This window comes from Podarcis gaigeae (genome assembly GCF_964106915.1).
Source record: "Podarcis gaigeae genome assembly, chromosome: 2".
Classification (NCBI taxonomy): domain Eukaryota; kingdom Metazoa; phylum Chordata; class Lepidosauria; order Squamata; family Lacertidae; genus Podarcis; species Podarcis gaigeae.
The window spans coordinates 84,400,974-84,423,358 of record NC_139679.1 but is presented as its reverse complement, the minus strand read 5'-3'; the positions used below and the strand labels follow the sequence as shown (position 1 = coordinate 84,423,358).

Here is a 22,385-nt window from a genome sequence, read left to right as displayed (position 1 = left end):
TGTTTAATGGCCAAAGGCCTCGGTAAAGAGGAATATTTTTGCCTGGCACATAAAGATGTGCAACAATGGCACAAAGCGACTGAACTTTTGGTTACAGCAGTGGTGGAGAACATCCAAATCAGACCCACCAGGCTTCTCCATTTGGCCTACAAGGCCATTTTGGCCTAAACCACACAGACCTGCCCTACAGCCTCGTATGATGTCGAGGGTGCTTGGGGAATAGGGCTGAAACGGAATTTTCAGGCACTGCTCTGTTGGGTCTTGCAAGCACGTTTTTCTTTTAAAGAAACTGGTCACCTGGTATCAGTTGACTGACAGGCGGGTGGCACTTGTCAAACTTGGCCTGCAAGCAGGTGAGGAAGATAAAGATCCAGCCTGCCAGATGGATCCAGTTTTCCACCTCTGGGCTTAGTGTAATACTACCAACTAAATGCCAGTTAACATAAGCAAAGGTTTGTGCATAAGACATGGTAAGACATGCTACAACTGGAGGATAAAGAGCTGCAGCTACTGAGCTGCTTTTAAAACTTACCCTGTAAGGACTATTGGGCACATTAGCTCCTCCCCAAGTAAGAGCAAGTGTGTGCTTGATTGGTTTTGTTGGATTGTAAGAGCAGGCATAGATACCATCCGGCTTGCTTTTCATTTGGATGTCAATAGGATTCCCTTCTGCATCCTGTTAAAAAAAAAAAAAAAGGAAGAATGTAGATCCTCTTAAGAGGGGCGACATACAGACCGACATGGTTCTGGAATCCTATCACTGCTGGTTTTACCACAAATGATGGCGAGTCAAGATTCTTTAGTGCAAGCTTACTGGTCAGCATTTAAGACTTCCATGCAGAACATCTTCCAATACCTTGTGGCACCGTATGTTCTAACGGTACATAGAATGTATAAACCTTTTGTAGGCAAGAACACAACACAGGTATAGAGGACGAAGAAGTGTTTTGTTTACCTTCCAATCTACAGTATTGGTAAGTGATGGAAGCCCTTCCTGCTTTCTCTTCTCTACCACCATGTAAAGAGCCATAAAACTTGCTCCACTTTAATCCTACAGGCTATAGCTAGATTTCACAGAGCAGGCAGATTGTAATATCAGCCACTCCCACTTAGGACCAAATTCACACTAACAAGTGTTGCTAGAACCACATACCAGCAACGACCTGGGTAACATGGACAAGCTGACAAGACCAATAGTGCAATTCTTTCCTATCAAGGAATAAACCTGATCCTGTATCTTATAAGGACTTGGGCTCAGGGCATAGTCACACTCGCCAATATGGCAAGTGCCAGGACTAAGCTAATGGACCATCAAGACCAGCATCCTGTGATGCCTGTCTGTGGCCATATGGCATCTTAAGTATTTCTGCCCGTCAGACTAATACCCTTAAGAAGAAAACTCCCAACTTCTGAACACAATTCCAAGGCTACAGTTCCAGATGACTTAGTGAGAAGCAAATGCAGCCTGGAACTCTGAACCTTACCTGTGCATAGATCCTCAGAGGGGCACTCCCAGCTTCCTTTGTGTCAACTGTAAACTCTGCAGGGTTGTTCACAATGCAGCCAGTCCGCTCCAGCCCTGGACCGTAAGCTTTTACCTAAGAAAGATCAGCAGAAACATAAGAGAATATGTCAACATACCTTTACAGGTTGTTAATAGCTCAGACTACAATGCCCGAAGTTTGTTTGAGTGAGATACCTGGATATACCTTGCATGTCACTGCTAAAATAAATAGTTTTCCACTTGATGTTCCTGGGAACATCTCACAATGCAAAGCATACATGTACTAGTGCCTAAATTTACAACAGTCCTCAATGGAAGGAGTTTCTCCTGTAATGAACTTCTAACCTGGGACAGACTCATATCTGGTGTTGCCGTGAGTTTCCTTTAAATTGGGGCTAAATCCTGACCGTGAATACCATCTAGCACAGTTTATACAGAAGGCTGACAGATTAACAGCTTTTTTGAGAGAGAGAGGCAGCTCCTCAGATACTTGCCTTGTCAGAGTTGAAGCCTGGAGAAGCAGGCTGGATGAACGCCATGTAGGGGCTGTCTTTGATATCTTCGTCATCGCACATGATGTGAACGGCATATTCGCCAGGCTCTTTGGGCCAGTATTTCACATCACACGAGCCATCGTTCTGATCATCACATTCAATTTTGGCTTGAGATGGGCCTTCAATGGCAAAACCTAAAAGAAGCAAACATGTTAGCAGTGCTGTTAAGAGGTGCCATGCTTTAGCTAGTAGGACTCAAAGACCTTTGGTTGCCTGTTCAAAACCATTTTTTAAATTCACAGCATTAAAGCCTGTTAAGCAGGTTTGTTTGAGGTAACCCTTATGTGAACTGAAACCATCTATTGCAAAGCAAACCAGAAAACTCACTGCAGTTACTGTGCTTCAGGGGCCGTGTGCTGAATTTCTCATTACTTATGTCAGAAGCCAGTTTAGTGTTGTGGTTAGAGGGCTGGACTGGGTGGCCTTGGGGCTAGTCACAGTCTCTCAGCCTCACAGGGTTGTTGTGAAGTTAGAGTGGGGTGAAAGTGGGACAAAGAAAACTAATGTCTGCCAACTTGAGCTTGTAGGAGGAAAAAATGGCTTATAAATGTACTAATTAATTTTAAAAGTACTTCCCCTTGGTGTTATAGCACTGGGGCCTGCTAAAAGGCAGGGTCAATAATGAAGTTACCAGAGACATTGTAACTGTCACAAAATCATATTGTGATCTTGAGATACTTTCTCCATGTGAAGTTAGCTAGGCATCACATAAATGCAATAACCATTTAGCAAAGCAGGGCAAGCCAGGCAAGTTCTTACCTAAGGATCCAACTTCTGGGCCAATGGATTCTACCACAAAGTCGGCAGATTTACCAACAATGCCTTCATGAAGGCCGGGCCCCCAGGCTCTTACTTTCTGAGGACCAGGTTCAGGGCCTACTTGAACTTCAAATGGGCTATGACAGAAACACCAGAAAGCAGGATTAGGAGTAATTAATATCAGATACTAAAGATGGGCTCAAGTAGAGCTACAGGGATGTAGCTAACTAGAAACATTGTCCTCATGCATTTTTGTAAGCGCCTCCTGGGTTGGATCCAGACTTCAAAAAATCTCTTCCTTTCTTTTCCATTTCTGCCACTGGAATCAGATCAGGTAGATTGGGTAGGGAGAGGAAGGATATGATGCACCTGGGACTCTAGGAAAAGCTTGGGACTGAAAGCAACAATGGTCACCACTATCCTTCCCTACACTGTCAACGATTCCAGTTACAGCCTGAATCCAGAACAAGGCAGAGCTTACTGTGCAATCACCTCTGTCCAGCTAAAAGTCCGGGAGCTACAGATAGATGAAGCGGGAGCCTAACCTCTATGTGGTGCATCACTTGGAAAACAGACGGGGACCAATGAAAATTAAAATACGGCAGATATTCCAAAGGTTGCCTACATTAAAATTCCACTCTTTAGATAAAATCTGAATAATCTTGGTGCTACCGAATAGTAATCCGATACCTAGAAATACAGATGAAAGCTTGTGCCACAATAGTTTGTTGGCCTTTAAGGTGCCACAGGATTTGGTTTTAATGCAGCAGACATAAGTCCACCTCTTCAGAAATTGAAATATACAATTTGTCCAAACAGGGTAGTACCCTTGTACTAGACACTAAAAGGTAAAGGTACCCCTGACCGTTAAGTCCAGTCGCGGATGACTCTGGGGTTGCGTGCTCACCTCGCTCTATAGGCCAAGGGAGCCGGTGTTTGTCCACAGACAGCTTCCGGGTCATGTGGCCAGCATGACTAAGCTGTTTCTGGTGAACCAGAAGTGGTACCTATTTATCTACTTGCACTTGACATGCTTTTGAACTGCTAGGTGGGCAGGAGCTGGGACCGAACAACAGTACTACCATCCGTTAATTTGCTCTGGGCAGATGTGGAAACTTAAGCAGTTCCAACATGTTTGGTAGGGAATACACATCCAGTGCTAAAAACAAACAAACCTGAAATGGATGTTCCAACTCACCTTTTAGGGATGTTGTGGCCTCCCCATGAGATTGTCACAATGTATTTTCCTGGAGTTACTGGATAGTATTCAAAAGCATACACACCATCCACATACTCCTTTTGTTTCACAAGTTCCTCCAGACCTTCTGCAGAAATATCATCAATCTAGCATTAGCCTTTCATAGTTACAGCCTCAATCCTCTGGTTACAGGCAATTTTGCCCCTTTCCAGTATTTTAAGAAAAATTGCTAAGAATGAAGTCATTCCCCCCCCCCCAACCAGAAATAGTTTGCAAGGAGGAGAAATGGCCTCCAAGTTGTCATGCAAGAAAGATGGCATAAATATTTCCAGAAGAGATCGATGAGTGAAAGTGTTACGTTACCCCGCTTAACTCATTCCCTTATGTTATTCCTTAGTCTAAAGAATTATGCGTGTCATGTTAAAACAAGGGAAGCTTAAGCTTCATCAGACCTCATGACCACAAGTATTTGGGGAATGCTTACTTGATTTAATTTTCCTGCAACAGTCTAAATATGCCTAAGTTTGTTGATACAAGACTATTGTCTTTAACAGTGCACAGTTGGCAACCCTGCCGTAGCCAACGCTTTAAGCACATTACAGCTCGCAAGAGGCCCACCAGAATCTCCACCAATTTGTACAGGGCTGAAAAGGATTGCCATTCTTTTTGATCTGGGGCCAGAAGGTAACAAAGCCCTGCATCTATTTCAAGGCGTACTGTGATCCAGGAGTAGAAAAGGGTGTCTGCCATAAGATCAGCAAGCCAGTGGGGGACTTTCTGTCCATTATGACTCCTGAATGGAGCATTAACTTGCCAAAGCGAAGCAGAGGGAAAATGATCCTGGGGTTCAATTTTGAGTACCCATCTTTAAGGTCAGAACTCCCAAAAATGTGTAAAATGTAGTATCCTGAACTGCTAAGTTTCACTTATCTTTTTACCAAGTCTGAGACAAGGAAAAGAATGACGGTCTGAAATCCTGAAACAGTCAAGTTGCATAAAAATTCACGGATCATGTCCAAGTTATCTCAAGCAGCTGAGGAGTATTTCAAACAATTAATACAAGTTCCATTAGTTTCCAGTATTTACACTTCCCCAGGTAAACTACTTCTGAAACAGAGGGGAACTCCTCAGCCACACATCTCATTTGGTTATCAGTTTGACACAGACAGTCTCTTATTTATATTCCATTCAGGCAGATAAGCAAAGAAATGCAGGCACCTGATACCCTCCTGTCTAGTTTGGCCTAACCTTTCTTCCCCTTTTGCATGTTTGCTTCACATTTCTTGAGCAATGTTGTCATGAAACATTATTACTGAACGTTTTTTTGCTACACACACACCCTTTTGTCCAAGAGCTTTGCACCATAGATACTGAAGTAAAAGTTCAAGCCTTTCCAAACCCACTAAAGCAGTTGCACAGCTCAGATTACTTCTGTATAAACAGGTAAACAAGGCAGTTATCACACCCAAAGAACCAGTCATTTCAAATTTCCAGCCATGTTTACCGAGTCTCCTCTTGTGCAATTAGATATGAGAGAGAAAAGAGCTGCTCCATTTCACTTCTGGAGTTTCCCCAGGGGATAAAGTCAACATACAGATACCAGAATCACAAGCCGATGGATTACACTTTTAAGCCCTTTGCAAACTTCCCTGGCCCCACCCCAAAGCCCCAGCAATGCTAAGAAGCCGAGCACTTACTTGGTCCTTTTATTGCCACATGGATATCTCCACTCCCTGCGGCTTTAGTATCAACCTTGAAGTCTGCGGTTTCTCTGATCCGAACTCCTTTAGGTTGGAGGCCTCTACCACTGGCACGGCAGGCATTTGGATTGCACGCTGCAAGCGAATTGCAGACAGACATCAATACAGCCTTTGATTCCTAGAGATATTTAACTTAGCCAAGCTAGTCTGGAACGGTTTTCTCAGCTTGCTTTAAGATGGATGAGATTCTAAGTTTATGAAATGTAAAACCTGAACACCATTTTGCAGTCTTAAGGAGGCAAGACTGAGGCTGTCAATGCACATTATATTAACATAAAACTGGGGGTTGCAATTTTTTTTGCTTCACGTGCTTCACTATGTACAAACCCAAGTCTCATTTAAATGAACTAAACTCCTAACAAATTTACAACAGCATGAGAGATGGGGGAAACTGCAGAAAATTGTTTTTTTTTAAAAAAGGAAAGTGTTGTTGGTCTTACAATAGTAAAAGGAGTAAAGTATCCTCATTTTCACAGTTTCAAACTTAGGAGGGCATATTGCCTTAGGGCATGAATGCAGATGAAACCTTCCAGTTTGAACCAGACTTTTTTTTCCCCCAGTGAAGTCTCAGGTTTCAAGGGGTGGGGGGTGAAGAAGAGGGCAAGAAGTGAAACATAGCATGAGACAGGGAGCATCTCATAGAGATGTTGCACCTTGCATTGTTGAGACAGTGTTGCTATGCTGATCCTGCTATTGCCCCTAAATTAGCAAATTTAATCCCCCCAGAGGAAGCCCCATGCAGGTGTGCCTGAAATGCCATGGAGGTGGGGAAATATAATTCACACGCAAGAGTTTAAACATGCTTTCCTGAACACCGTCACCATTAGGGAAAGCAGGTCTGTATGCAGAAACCACTGGATACACAGTGTGAAAAAGACCACATACAGAATGATGATTTATGGGAGATAAGCAGGCTCACAGTTGTCAGTATTTGGTCTAGCCATGAAACTGGACTGTGAGGCATGCAGGCTTGGGCTCCCAACAGCTCAACTCCATGCATTTCCTTCTGGAGTTGGCAACCATTTCCTTGGAGGGAAAACCCAATTCATCCCACGAAAAGCTGTCCTGCTGCAAGCATGCAGGGAATTCTCACCCCCCAGCCAATCTGCATTGACTAGGTCTACATCCATCTGTAGAACCAGGGATGTAGCAGCAAGCCGAAGTTCAGTTTCAAGCTCCTTGCAACGAAGTTTGGCAGTTTGTGGTTAAGCCGTTTGACTTCTTGCGAGACTGCCTGAAGCCTGACCTGCCGCTTGCAACATTTTCATACAACCCAGCGACTTCTGCTTAGGGCTGCAAACCTGCCTGCTGACTAGGTGTTCAGAAAAAAACGCAAGTTCACCCTGCACACCCTCTTACCGACAGAGCTTGCCCAACTATGAAGCCAATAGCAGTGAAGTCCAACATCTCACAAATTGAAAGTAGCTCAGGAGAGGTGAGCAGAGGTCTGAAAGCACAGGAGCAGGCAAGGATGGAATAGAAAGCCAAGTGTCAGTTCAAGAAGGGAAGAGAGTTGTGATACAAAATAAAGTGAATATAGTTGGTTTTAAAGAGACACAGCAAGAAAGCTCAATTCTAAAAGTGTAAGAAGGAGCAATGCGGTCATTTAGGATGACAAGACCCAGTTAGTTAAATGTCATAAGATACTAACACTTAAAAGTCCTTTTTTGGGGAAATGACTTTCATGCAAGAACTGAACTGCTTTATCCAAGCCAAAAGACTAAATTCCCACGTTTAGAGAGTCTCATAGATACTGCACTTAATGTGCACATGTATCCAGTAATATGGTTAAATAGCTATACGTCTGCCCTAAACACATACCTTCACCAACATGAATACCCCAAGGGCTTTTGGGAATTTGCTCTCCAGCAAACACCACTTTAATGGTATGGGGACCAGCTTGAAGAGGTTTGTACACGCAACGATAGACTTGATTCCCTTTGTCTTCTATTGCAACTTCCACGGGGTTCTTCCCTTGAGGATCTTCAACTTCTACACCTATATCACCAACACCAGCCCCTACAAGATACAAAATAGGAGCTCAAAAATTATTTCCACAATTAAGGAAGTCTCCCAGTTTTTTTATATTGGCCAGTAGCCATCCCAGTGGAAAGAGGGCCAAGGAAATACACACTCTATATAGCCAAATTGGGGTGTTGGGAAATGGGACACGGAGACCATCTCCCCTCAAGAACACATTGTTTTGTCACGAATTTCCAGTTTAGCTTTTCCAAAAAGAACCCATAAGCTACTGAGTATGATAATGATCCATAACAAAAGGCAGGAGGACCTCAAGGTTTGCAGCCTGAGGAAATGAGTTGCGAAATGCCTGATAATACATCCTTGACATTTGCAGCCAGAATTCTCCTTATCTTTATACCAAGGTCCTGCCTGCTTGTTTTGAAGAAAATGCTGCTAGATTTATTTAGACTTATGTCTACCAGTTTTCCTATTTGGAAAGATTTAAAAGCAGCTTTAGTTTTGCAATACAACCCAACAAGACTCGCACCCCCAGTTGGGAAAATCCTCATTATGCTCAATTCGCAGTCACCTTTTTGTTTAAGTTACTACTGCAAAATTCATGCGCTATACACTCCTAAGTCTAGTACTCAGTAAGTTCGTCTTAAGTGACTTCTGAAGAAACAATAGCGGAGCTACTATGCCACAGACATGCTATGCATTCCCAAGAACAATGAAGAATGCTTAGTTCAAATGCATGAACATCATGCACCTTGCACAAAAAGCTTATACTCTGCACTTCCTGAACACAGACACATTGGCAACCTTTCTTGCCAAAGCAACCCAAGACCGTTGCCATCCCTGATTGGTAAATCAGAAAAAAATGATGTGAATTCATATCAATGCCTGCTAAAAAACAAAAACCTGTTGGAAGACTAGTAAGTGTTGGTATGAGGCAGGCTTCTGTACTGGACACCAAAGAGATGTAAAGCAGATATACACGCCTTCATGTCCAAACTAGGTGTTGTTAATTAAGTACTGTGGCCAAGAATTGCAAATTGAACTCTGAAGCTTCAAATGCATCTTCAGCATCCTTAACCCATTTATTTGCATTTATTCTATCTAGCAAGATTCATATACCACTTCATAAAAAAAAATGCCAGTGTTTATATAAAGTGGCATGATATTAATTAAAAACAGAAATAAAGACAACCCTTTAAAAACACCACAAATAATAAAATTTTAATAACGGTAAATGCCCAACCCATGGAGCACTGTGCATTCATTCGACCCTCACATATGCTCTGTGTCAGGGGAGGAGTCTCTGGCTATGAATCCAATTCCCATCACTCCTGATGTCTGGAAAGGTATGATTCAGTGCCCAAAAACATCTGCAGAGCCCCAGGGTTCCTATCCTGTGTGGACACTATAGGGAGAAGTAACATCATGGCCCATACGAAGAGAAGGCAAGCCTGCTCACAGCTCCATGTCACAAAGGAAGGAATCTATTCAGCCCATCTTACCTGCTGTGTAAACTTCAAAGTAAGTAGGTTTATTGGCTATATTTCCTGTTACTTCCAAGCCTGGTCCTTTTGCGGTCACTTTGCTGGCATCTCCCTGGGCTTTATCAACATTTACTTCAAACGGGCTCTTTGCAATGTGCTGGCCAGCAAACAGAACTGTAACCTAGAAGTGTAGTAACAGTATTCAAGTTAGATATGCACCACTGCAAGCAGGTAGCCAGTTTGCATTCACTCAATAGCAGATCCAGAGGAGTTCTGAATTCACAAGCTGACATTTAAAAGCCAATTCTTAAAAAAACAACCAACTTCTGGAGAAGTGTCTGCAGGCCCAACATTGAATGTGGTATTGCCAGCTACCATATCCAGATGAATTATGCACATTTTTAGAGGCAAAACATATTTTAATAGGGCATTGAACGTCAATCAACCATATAGTTCACTTTCTCAACAAAAGAGAAGGCAGGATAAAAAAGGCAGCTTAGCTACTCTAAAATAAAACTGACTACCAGTGTTGCCTCCACCTCCTCTTTTACCTGAACAATTGTTAAACCAGCCAATCAGTACTTTAAACCGGGGGGGGGGGGGGCGTTGTCGCTCTCAACTACAGCTACAAAACTAGACCAACTTGTTTTGAGATAGTATTACAACAACATTGTCCTGAGCAAAATGTACTTGGCAGCTAAAACTCACGTCTCCCTCCAAAATCTTCAGATATTCTTACCTTGTGAGGTCCTGTAACCTTTGGGAGGTACTGAACAGCGTAAGTCTTGTTCTTATCGTTGTCAGGAGTCACCATGGCCTAAGAAAGAGGAAGGCATTAGGCAACTCAGTCATGCTTAAGTTTCTTGATCTTTTTCACTGGGTATCGTATTGGCTGCTGTGGTCGTTTTATGATTTTAATTCTACACATTGTGCCTATTTTTATAGTGACATTTTTATAGCCTGCGCTGGAGAGCATTTTGTAAAAGGTGGGCTAAGAGTACAAATAAATAAAATGCCAGGAATTAAAATTAGGACCTTCTATATGGCCTGTACCCCTTAACTATGGTCCATCCTCATGATTCATGAAACTCACTCAAATGCCAACACACTTGAAGAGGATTCCTTTTCCATAGTGTAAGATAGTAGTAAGTGGTCAACCCATTTCCCTTCCCTGGCCCAAGACCTCTCAATATGCATACCTCTTCTCTGTTTCCTTCTGGATCTTCTACAAAAACCAATACCTCGCCTTGGCCAGCACTGATGGTGTCAACACTGAATTTGGCAGGCTGTTTCACCATATTTCCATGTGGTTCAATTCCTGCAGGAATAAAAGGCTGTGCTTAGCTGGCTGTAAAGATGACATGCAGAAAGCTTTTACTTGCTAAACTGTGATGCAAGTACATTATTTCCTAGAATTATCAGCACCAATTTGTAGCTATCCTTGCTCTTAATGTAGCATCAGGACATAATGGTGAAGAAAAGAAGCACTGCCACAAAATATGGGAGGTTCAATTTGTGGCTAACGTGGTTAATTGCTATTGACAGACAAATCCACGGTGATGGGGCTGGTCTTAGCTACCGTCACATTAAACTACATTTTTAAAATAAATGTAAATACATACTTCTCAATGTACACATTTCCAAATGAATTTTATCCTAACACAGGTTTTGAGTAGCGAATTGTATTTCAAAATTTGGAGGTGTGCAGAATCCGAAAAAACTGTGTATTCATCTGTGATGTGTGAATTAGGAGTTTGCTTTAAAATTCTTAGTGTTGCTTAAAAAAGAAAAAATCTAGCGTTGACAACATCGATACCCTAGATTTTGGTAGCTTTCTGAATATACACGTGCATTAGTTTTTCATGGTCTTCCCAGGATCCCTGCTTGTTTTCCTTTGGTAGAACCTCTGTTCCTCTCCAGGTTCTCATCCCATCCCCTCTCATTCCAATCCCACTCACCAGCCTGCCTCCATCCACCTCCAGTTCCCTTGTCACTCAACCACCCAAGCCATGCCCCTCTTACAGCTTGGCCAAATGGCAGCCCAAGTCAGCTATGGAGGAATAGGTTAGGGAAGCTCCTCAGCAGACACGCCTCATACTGAGGTCACCTAAGCTGCTGAGGTTCACAACGAGAACAGCAGGATGCTTGCTGAGGAACCCTGCGTGTTCCTCTATAACTTGCCCACTGACAACACTCACCTGGGCCAACCATTCACCCACCTGCTTAGGATGCCTTCCTGCTAACCCTCTGCCTGGGCAGTCTGCCTATCAGCAGTCATGAAAACTGCAGTGTAACAACATTCTTACCCTCTTAATATACACCAAGATATATTGTATTTTCCTGTATTATTTGAATACAAACTGATGCAGTTTGTGCGAAATAAAAGCAGCATTCAAAATACAATTAAAAACCATACAGCACAGTGCATTACAATTGCTACAACAGGCAGAAATACCATTAAGTGGACTGGACCCTCTGCAACTTTCTAGGTGGTCCATGATGGAAAAATGTTTGGGAACCACTGCCTTACACGAAGCAACTGGTCCCCTCCCACTGACAGTGATGAAGTTTAGGTTTACAGCTTAGAACAAGACAATAGCCTTGCTAAACTGGTTCTCAAAGTGGGAATTTTCATGTGAAAGTAGGAGTGGCTTTTGGACTATTTCCACATTTTTCTGAATCTCAGCACTGCACTAAACGAATACAATGCAACTTGGAAGTTTGTCTACAAACATGATTTAAATAGAGCAAGAACCAACTGGTCTTTTAAAGCACAATAGTTTTGAATGTATGTAACAAGATAAAAGAAACAATACACGTAAGTTATAAGAAAAGCATTTTAGACCTCACCTCTGCCATACGCCCTTGCCTTCTTTGGATTAAGCTTAGGCTTCAAAGGAGCGCCAGGTTTCAGCTTTGCTTTGGGAAACTGTGACAAGTAGGTCATTACAGAGTGTTCATCCACATCAGGGTGTATGATTTCTTCAGGAGCGATGACCTGGTAAATAAGGACATATTTTCATTAGGATTACAACATGTGAATCCGAGTTCCCCTCATACATTCCTCCACATCCAAATCACTGCCCGTCCAATAAATCCCTAAGTTTGGAAATATAGTTAGCCAGTAGCATTCCTAAGAGCAAGAAGCCTTTTGAAAGATTACACCGTGTAATTGCAACACATAGAATAAGTGCACTTTATTTGCACACACAGCTTTGTAGCTGGGTCATTTGCAGTTGAGTTACTACTGCCAGTCAAAAAGTTATGATGCCACCTTCCTCCCAACAGCCAATCACTTGAAGTTGCACTGAGTGTTTTACTGGTCCCCCTAAACACTGCCTAGGTTCTATGTACAAACTTTTTCAGAGCTGTCAAATAAATACTTCAGTAGCACCAATTCAAAAGTACATAACAGCAGTCAAGGCTCTTAATCTTAGAGAAACGCCGAGGCAGATTTATTGAACTGGCACTGGCACAGTAAGTCGTAAGTGCTTTCTTTTACTGGAGCAAATAATGGGCATAATATGAGTTATTTCAATAAAGGCAGAGGACTATAAAGTGTTTCTAGCAGGGATAGGATCCAGCCCAACCTTTAGAGGAAGGGGGGCTTCTATGCTTGTAAAAATGAGAGGGGAAACTCAAGTTTTCCAATATTGTACGTTTGTGATTTATGCACATTTAATTTGTGTGCATTCAGCTTTATGGGCTTGGCAAATAAAAATAAGAGGGGTGCGTGGGGATCCAGGTAGCAACTGACAATTCCACCTACCATTGAACCCAACAGAACTTTGGATTTAGGCACGATTCCCAGAATGTAACCCATGCATAAGTTACGGGCTTACTGTACACTAAAGGGGCAGCTTTCAAGGAAGCAGTCTCATCAAACGTATTCTGTGTGGAGGACCCACTGTTTTTAATCATTTGAGACGATGACATTTCATACCACAGCAGGTATTTTTAAGCACAGCTGAATTTGTGGGACCGGCACCATCAGATGCTACAAGTAAAATTATTTCTGTTCATATCCTGCCACCTGGATATGCTGAAGCTCAAATATCATTTCTCTTCTCCATACCTGAGGGACACCCAGCCAGTCATCTGCTTGCTGCATGGCTTCACGGGCATTATCAACAGGCTTCTTAGGGTCCCAGGTTTCCCAGTCTGGGCAGAGACCTAGCGAAGCAAGAATTATAAAGTTTAAAATACTATGAACATCAGGAAGCATTTACACTTAGCATAAATCCATTTTAATTTTAGCTAGCAACTGTCAAGGTCTACCCACAGAAGTGCACTTGCATTACACAAGAGTAGGAAGTGGAGATTATAGCCTGGTAGCCAAGGTTTTCAGACTGCAAAGTCAGGATATGTGAGATAAATCCTGTCCGTATTGTTTGGCCTCCACTCCCATTTGTGAGGAAAGAGATTCAATGCCAATCTGAGATCTAACAGATTGGAACTGCCTACTCTCCACTGAGCTACACTGACTGCTGAACCACTGATTGGCTGGCTTTTCCAGTACTCCATGCTGCCAGTCTGGTTAAATTCTATGATTCTAACAAACTGCTCTCTCATTTACAATATGCAGTAACTAAAGATTACCCTAAAATTCTGGATGCAACATTTATCAAGTTGTTCTGCAGTGCTGAATTTTCAGAAAATTGTTTCGCCAGAAGTAGGAACAAACAAGATGCTAAAGAATCCTATTGACAACAGAAGGAGTAGCCAAAATGGTCTTCTGCCACACTCTCACCAACCCCGGCCGGGGGTGACAGCAGGTTAGTCCACCAACATCCTTCTTTTCTTAGCTCAGAAACAGGTGCCAACATCTATAAGGCTACTGGCTACTCCTGGATCACAAGAAGGTTAACTTAGCCAATAGTCTTCTCATTCACGTGCAGCAAAAGTAATAGCTTGTAAACACGACAAAACAGCTCTACTGCTGCATTTACATCCAGGATATTTTGTTTTAAAAAAAACTGTAGAAAAGCTTTTAGGAATCCATGCAATACTTCATGAAGCTAAAAACGTGCTGCTCAACAACTATGATTGGACATTTTGGAACCCATAAAATATGTACCAAGTTTTTTTTTTTTATGATGCATTGCAAACTTAAAGCAATGCCTAAAAGTTGTGAAACCTTCATTAAGGGTTCCTGACTTTTATACAGACATTTAGAGCTTGTTTTCATAGGTGTGACTTCTAGTCAAGTACAGGACTTCTCAAAGCAAGGGAATCTTATTTACATTAAGGTAAAGATAAATCAACTGCTACTGACATAGGGCGAGAAAATGGAAAGGTCACAGAAGGCTTACCTGGAGCACAGCTATCAACGAGGGCACCTAATGCTTTGCCATCTTGCCAATTTTGGTTGAAGTTCGTTATTGGCAAATAAGGGATTTTGTTCTGAATCCATCCCAAGAGTCTCTGTTTAGGAGTCTGTTTCTTGGCATCGTCATCTCCTTCATCTTCCCACACTGGCATAGAGATTGAGTAATGGAGGATAAGGGTCCATACTAACCCTAGGATTAGCTTCAAGTTCCCATCAACAATAGCTTTACTATCTGAAAAGAAGAAGAAAAACAGAATTACTTCTAAAACCACCATTAGGCATCAAGTCAAGCTGAAAGGTAACAAATCCACTTAAAGGCGTTTGCTTTGAGCCACCAATCTAACCACACAGGAGTCAGGTGGATAATATGACTGGCAGACACAATGGTTCTTTCTATCTACCCAGGTATCTATTGAGATCTTTTTACACATACTTTACTATATGCTTGATTCATGGTTGGAGTAGCTTCCTCCAAGTTTCTTCTCAAGCCATCAGTTCAGCTGTCTACTGTCAACAGACAGATCATAATAATGTGAACTTAGGAACTAGGACAACCAGCCTATTGTCCTCAATCCAAGATCTTGCCCTACAGGAGAGCATAAAAGAGTTTATATACTGTCATTATGTACCTCCATAGTAAGTGGCAGTAAGCCAATCATACTAACTGGTAGATATCCCAAAAGGTTAGAAATCCTTTGCTCTGGTTTCTCTTCAAGAGTGAATCAACCATGATTTAAGATTAATGTTTTACTCAGCTTCTTACAGAATCTGCATAATTGCAAAATTAAGCAGATTGGCAGCAACAGACCTTGGGTTTAAAAATGGGGGTTGAAACCATGAGCTATTTCTACAACACAAACCTTTCTTGTAGAATAAGATATACAAAGACAAGATGGAACCAATCTGCATCAGTCATTTAGAATTTAGAGAACAAAAGGAGCATTTACACAGCTAGATTTCCATGCTATTGCGAATTTGGCTATAGCTTATTCACATCAATATGAAAATGTTATTTTTAGTCCAAGTATTTCCCCTCCTTATCACTCAACTATTAGTAGCAGACTTTCTACCAAGCTAGAAATTCCTTAGTACCCTAGTCAACATTTGCCCAGGACACATCAGTATGTTGATGAAACTAGAAAGCCAAACAGATGAATGTGCTTCTAAAATGGCATCATGCCGACCAAAATGGACTTTGAAAGCAAGCTTCCCTACTACCTAGCTCAGATGTATAATAAGCAAAAGTTTGTTTCTATATTGACTCTTACAACAGCTATTTGTGACTGGGTACCAAAGAGATCTAGAAATAAACTTAAAATGAGTCCTTGCATAAGTGATACTGCGGCTAGAAAACTTATGAAGCGGTTTGAAGTATACCACCACTCTGGCCAGTAGTAAAACCAAAATCACACCAGGGAAATTTAAAGATTCATAGTTATGAAAACAAGTCCTTCCTGGGAACTCTTATCCAAATATTTTCAGGACTCACATCAAGCCCTGTTTGCCAGGTCTGTTTGAACTAGACCAGGACTCACAGACTATGGCAAGGCACTGTTTCATGATGTGGAACTGCTCACCTACACAACTCTCTCCATTGCAAAGCTCTATTGTAATGTTTCTGGCCCCAAGCACAAATATATTTCATGAGCAATTAACAGTGGAATTTCTATCTAGCCACTGTCATTTGTTAATTGCATCTTAAAACTGCTTAAGCAATACAGCTTCAGTCTGGAGGTTATTAAGGTACATGGCCTGAGGAACAGTGTTTAGCAAAATTGCAACATTTAAGCTGTAGACTCACACAAGCCAGGTTTGCAGGGCAGATCAACTGCTGAAGATAAGTTAGCTTTGTGGCTGCATACTGGTCTTTTAACATGTGAAGTCTGAGATTTGTCGGATTCCAGAGGGTCATTGCTCAATTCACTATACAGCTACAATATGCACACAAGATTTAAAGGGGTGTGCAATCGCCTCTTCTCACAGCTGCAAGGGCTTGCAAGAAAACAGTAGCCTAAAGTAATTCCACCAGTGAACCAAAAGTTGCACAAAGTGTAGGAACTCATTTTGCATCAATTGGACATTTCCTCCTTATGTGGAAAACATTTCTACTCAAAAACTAGTAATGTATTTGGGTAGCAGGCACCAAATTTTTACCTGCGCATTTCCTAACTGAATCGTTGTATTTTAGATAAAATGCAGTCATATGAGGGCAGGCCCTACATTAGCTGCTGAGGGATAGAGCTATAATGTAATGAATTGAGTTGCTTAGAGCCATTAGCCACAGGGAAAGATTTACAAGCATCGCTGAAGAAAAACGGTTCAGGCAGAAGCAGGCTTCCACAGTGATACAGGCACTGCAGGTCAAAAGCGCTCCAAATTTAAGGCTGAAACTTTGTCTATAGAAACACAATGGGGAGGCCTTCATATGATCTTGTGTGGTGACTACTAGAGCATGGGCAGATAACTTGTGGCCCTGCAGATGTTACTGAACTACCATCAGCCCCAGTGAGCAAAGCCAATGGTCACAGATGATGGGAGTTATGGTCCAACAACATCCAGAGATGTTAGAAGCTCATATATAAGCTCATCGCCAAGTCGCACCTTCAACCTAGGTTACAGTCATAACAAGAAGACTGTCTGGTTGCCTTTTGGGAGTGGGGATTTAATCATTATTATTCATTTCATTTCTATATCATTTTATGCAGCGATATAAAAAAAACTGCTCCTTTTCCCTTATGGGGTACCCAAGAGCCCATATAGAGTCCTTTTGTGGGTTCTCTATCAGTAGGAGAAAATAACAGAGACCAACCAGAGAATATTGAGAAGCAAAGCAGCTAGTAAGCTTGATCTTTATTGACTGTTGCAACAGGGTGCTCCCCCACACGCAGGACAGAGGACCACCTCGAACAATGGCGAGCAAGGCCTTCTATATCCATTTTGAAATTTCCTGCCCTGGAGCTCCAGACCACCCCTCCATACATAGATCACAGAAGGGGTGTAGCCCAAGACCACCCCCCACAAACATAATACCTACATCACAGAAAAGGCGGTCTACAACAGAAATTTGATGGTTATTGTTTTTCCTGACTGCCAGGTTATCTGATAATGCCTTATCCGATTGCCTTTTCTGGTAGTCTGGCCATTCCTTTTGAGATGGTAATTGCTTAATTCCTGGGACAATGGGAAGGTGTTTTTTTTTGTTGTTGTTGTTTTCATTTTCTCCCTCCTTGCAGAGAAACATTTGGTCAGTTTGGGAGTTAAAATGGTTTCAGGACTGCCCTCCTGTGGTGCTTCAGATATGTGGTTTATATATTTATGTACGTGTTTGCTTGGTATATTTATGAACATTTAGTATATATCTAAGATCTTAAAATTCTTATAACAGCCGCTTACAGCACATTAAAACAGCAAATAAAACAATCCAAAATAAAATAGCGACAAGGCATCTCTGCCGATCAGCCGACAGTCTATGCCAGAGAAGACAAATTTAGCATACAGTGGTACCTCGGGTTAAGAACTTAATTCGTTCCGGAGGTCCGTTCTTAACCTGAAACTGTTCTTAAACTGAGGTACCACTTTAGCTAATGGGATCTCCCACTGCCGCACGATTTCTGTTCTCATCCTGAAGCAAAGTTCTTAACCTGAGGTACTATTTCTGGGTTAGCAGTCTGTAACCTGAAGCGTCTGTAATCTGAGGTACCACTGATTCTTTTCTGTTTTTCCAACAGTGAATTGTTTAAGTATTTAGCTGGTGGCCTTCTCACTTTCAGATGCTAGTTCTTCAGAAATTGCTTTAATTTGTTCCAAATACATCTTTGGTTGTTACCCATGCATTTTAAAACCTGGGACATGTTCAAAACAGTAGTAACACTCTGCCCCTTCTCCTACTTACAGCCCATTGTGAACCTCACATGACTGATCAATACTGAAACTGAGCAATCTCGCAAGTATGCACTTGCAGTCCTGGGAATTAGTCAGATCCTGGAGACCAGCGTTAAATATTTACTAAAAAGAAGAATAGTTATTCAGGCTTATTACTGGCATTTACTAGCTGGGTTAAGTTCTGCACTGCAATCCAAAGAATTCTTTTCAATACAGTCCAGAGGGACACCCAATAGGACCTTTTGCCTTGCTTAGAAACAGTTCTCATTTTGCCAGCAACCCACTATTCTGCAGGACCACCGTTCAAAACAAAGTTTACGGCTCAGTTTATTCACGAGTGCCTGGACTGGGAAACACCAATTAAAACCTCGTTGCATAAGAGCCAAGTGAATTTGTTAATTTTTTAAAACTTTGTCCTGCTGCAGTACTACAAGGAATTTGCTCTTAAGACAATTAGCGGAAACACGATAAGCTACTGTGGTCAGTTTCCTTGGTAACTGGAATACACAGAAGAACTATGCTTTTAACTGGCATGAGCAAGAGATTAGAACATGGGCAAAGGAAGGACAGTATTGTTATAAGCTAGATTTGGCATGAGACTCTTACGTCTCAAAGATCATGGGTTCAAGTCCCGTCCCCCCACCATTGGGAAAAGATTCCTGCATTGCAGGGGGTTGGACTAGATGACCCTTGTCCCTTCCAACCCTACAGTTTTATGATATTATGACTCTGGAAGTGACCAAACTGGGACATACTTATGGTGAACAAGCTCCTATGTAGTACTACTGGCCAAGAATGAAAGGCGGCCAGTTCTTAACATATTCACTGGCATAGCAACCATTTGGATCGTGGAAGTAAGAAGTTCAGCAAACAGCACAAACCCAAAACTTTGACACCACTTTGCAACCGGGCATCTTGACTGTGCCACCTGTGCACCTAGTTTAGAACAGCAAGAGCATGGAGAAAAAGGCTGCTCCATTGCAATGGCAGCCCAATCCCCTAGATTTTCCTAACCCAATCCCAAAATAGGTTTTATTTGGGCTTGCTTTCAAATGCCGGGAGCAAAGTAAGTTGAGGGCAGGAAAGTAAGACTTCTAGAAAAGATTTTATGTTGGATTTTTTAAAATGGTTACCAGCAGGCTCTGGGCAGCAAACACTCTTATCTGTTCCACTGTAGGTCATCATACTTGCCATTAGCTCGGTTATGGTGTGCAAATTCAAATTTATTCCCTCCAGTTCATTTGTATTTGTTAGCCACACTATTTCTTGAAATCGTATCCACTTTTTGCAATGTTTTCAGTAAGAATAATGTCACTGAGATTGTCTTCTCCTGGCCTAGCCTTGATTTGAGATTACACCCAAGGCTCCTAGGGAAGGGAGACAGATGTATCATTTATAAACCTAGTGTCCAGAGAGTAATATACTTCTTTTGGCAAGCCTTCAGAATTTTGTACTTAAAACCTAAGATAAAAGTTCAGAGCGATTGCTATTATTCTACAAGGCAATACAACTAAAATACAGTATCCCCAACCATGACATTTCTTTTAAGGGATTTACAGTATCGCAAAGGGTACGAGCCACTCTAACTTAAATGGCAGGATTTCTTCTGTAGCCAAATGCACCCCTTCACCTTGGGTGACCCCTTACATTGGGTTCCAGGCATTGAAAATCGATGTGCCGTATAGGCAGACACCCACCTAACGTGCTTGCTGCCTTTTAGACTGCACCTTTTCCAACCAGGGTTCCACAGGATGCTTGGGTCTGTCAGCATTTTACAATGCATTACCTGTTTTTACTTTGTAGGTGGAAGTCGGGGGCAGGGAGAAAGGGCCATGGTACTAAAAAAAAGGTGTGTTTCCTCTAAACTAAAAGGGCTGAAATCCACTGGTATAGCACAGCTATTTTTCCATTAAAAAGTGTAAGCCAATTTTGTAGGTTTGATGCAGATCATGCAGATAACAGCTAGTAGTACATAATTTGGTAACTTCCCTTTTTGGGGGGCCTTCTGCTGGAACAGAGGGCAGAGCTTAGTGACACATCTGCAATTTAAAATGACAAATGTAACCACTGAGATTATTATAAACCCGAAGCATGTTATTTTTGGTACTGTTAGCTTATAGTCTAAAAAAAAAAAAAAGAACCACTAGAACTGAGCAAAGATTACTATATGCCTTAAAGGGGCAGCAGCAAAGGTTCTGCTGCCAAGCTGCAATGCGATGTGCATATGCTCACATCCACACACACTTTCACTTGGGAGTGGCACATTGTTCACCAGCATGTTAACCACCAACAACTGACAAGAGAAAAGTCTAAAACATGACCATTAAAAGCATAAATGATGTTTAGGGCCAGAAATAGCTCTGAGGAAAGTCGCAGCAGCCCCGTATGCCTAAATCTGCAAGATGTATTCCTTGGAAGCAGATCACCCCCATGACAAAGCAAACAGAGGGTGCCAAATAGCTTTCTAGTTGTAGCAGAGAGTTTGGCTTCATATGCTTACCTTAAGATAGGTCTTTTAGGCAACATCAGACACAGCTTGTTGAGTTTGCAGGAAATGGCATGTTGCAAGCCATCAAACAATGGAAGCATATGTACACATGTCTCACTACAAATTGTTCCCATTATGGCAGGACATGAATTGTCGTAATGTCTGAAACAGGTCATTCCTCCTGACCTTAAGACTCAAGCCTGTGCGTCCAAACCATAGCAAGAGGACATGATCTCTAAACTCTAGTACAGAGAATAAACATGTTGCAGGAAGGAGCAGTGCAAGTTCTTGACCAGAATTGTGAATAAAAATGATATTTGCAGATTTCCTTGAAGGCAGAACTCCACCATTTAATTTTTTTCAATGACGAGTCATGTGGTCAGAGTCCATGAAAGCTTGCATCATAATAACTGTTGGACTTGATAGTGCCACATGAATTTGATGTTCCTGCTACAAGACAACTAACACAGCTACCATTCTGGACACTAATCATTTCAGACACTAGGAAAGAGCCAGAGTACGATACTACAAGGAAAATACAGAACATACTAGAAAAGGCGTGGGGGAGGGGGGATATGTGGCTATCCATATGCTGCTGACTACATCTCCCACCATCCCTGGTTGTAGCTGATGTGAGTTGGTCCACCAAGTGGAGGGCCACAAGATCCCAATCCCGCCATCATCAGTTGCCTTACAATGGCTGCAAATGCATCCTTAGGTGTCTTGTAAACTAGGGAAGATAAAGCTGTTGCACGTCATGTTTCAAATCAAGAGTCTGTTGCAGACCTGTGGTTCTTTGGGTAAAGGGCCACAATGACCCATTGTCAACCCTCCGGGGGCCACATATCAAAATGGGTGCGGCTTAAGTGTTAGTATGCGTGTGGTGCAAACTGCAGTTCTCAAAGCTCCCTTGCAATGGTCCCATCCACCATTGTGTATAATTTCAAACCATTTATCATTAAAATCAGTAAAATTTAAATTTTCAATATAATTTTGAATGGGCAACACATCTTGAGAGCACATAGAACCACCTTTTGGGGGTGCCAAATACTGCCCGTGGTTTAGGGCCCCCCCCCGCCATGTTTAAAGGAAGCATTTTTATACCCCCAACCACAAGGACCAACACTATTCCCTGCACCTCCCGCTTCTCAGAAGGCATTTAGTTTTTGAGTAAGTGTTAGAAGTTAGACTCTTAGTACAGAGTCACAAGCCATTTGTCTTCGGCAGCTGTAGTATTTAACATGGAAATACTGTCTCCATGTTAAGCAAGTGTCAAATCTTATGGTTGCAGGGATGATTTAGTCCTGCAAGTACTGTGTGCAACATACCCTGCCCTGTTTACTCTTGCAGTACTGCCCCTTAAAACAGAACTGCTAACTTTCCCATCACCTGCCTCCGAATAAAGCACACAACTATCAGAAGTGGGAGGTTTTCATGTTTGTGATTT

General features: G+C 42.0%; 1 protein-coding gene across 5 annotated transcripts in view; it reads right to left on the bottom strand.

Moving 5' to 3' along the window:
- Positions 1-22,385, bottom strand: part of FLNB (filamin B) — an 86,523-nt gene that overhangs the window by 44,246 nt on the left and 19,892 nt on the right. For all 5 annotated transcript variants that reach the window (XM_083727109.1, XM_083727108.1, XM_083727110.1 and 2 more), the window contains 13 exons: positions 14,552-14,800; positions 13,315-13,412; positions 12,090-12,237; positions 10,439-10,557; positions 9,979-10,056; positions 9,258-9,420; positions 7,597-7,794; positions 5,713-5,850; positions 4,016-4,142; positions 2,818-2,954; positions 1,999-2,192; positions 1,485-1,598; positions 533-676 (listed from right to left, as the gene is read on the bottom strand). In XM_083727109.1, coding sequence (XP_083583235.1) covers positions 533-676; positions 1,485-1,598; positions 1,999-2,192; positions 2,818-2,954; positions 4,016-4,142; positions 5,713-5,850; positions 7,597-7,794; positions 9,258-9,420; positions 9,979-10,056; positions 10,439-10,557; positions 12,090-12,237; positions 13,315-13,412; positions 14,552-14,800 — 1,907 coding nt within the window. The remainder of the gene's footprint in view (positions 1-532; positions 677-1,484; positions 1,599-1,998; positions 2,193-2,817; positions 2,955-4,015; positions 4,143-5,712; positions 5,851-7,596; positions 7,795-9,257; positions 9,421-9,978; positions 10,057-10,438; positions 10,558-12,089; positions 12,238-13,314; positions 13,413-14,551; positions 14,801-22,385) is intronic.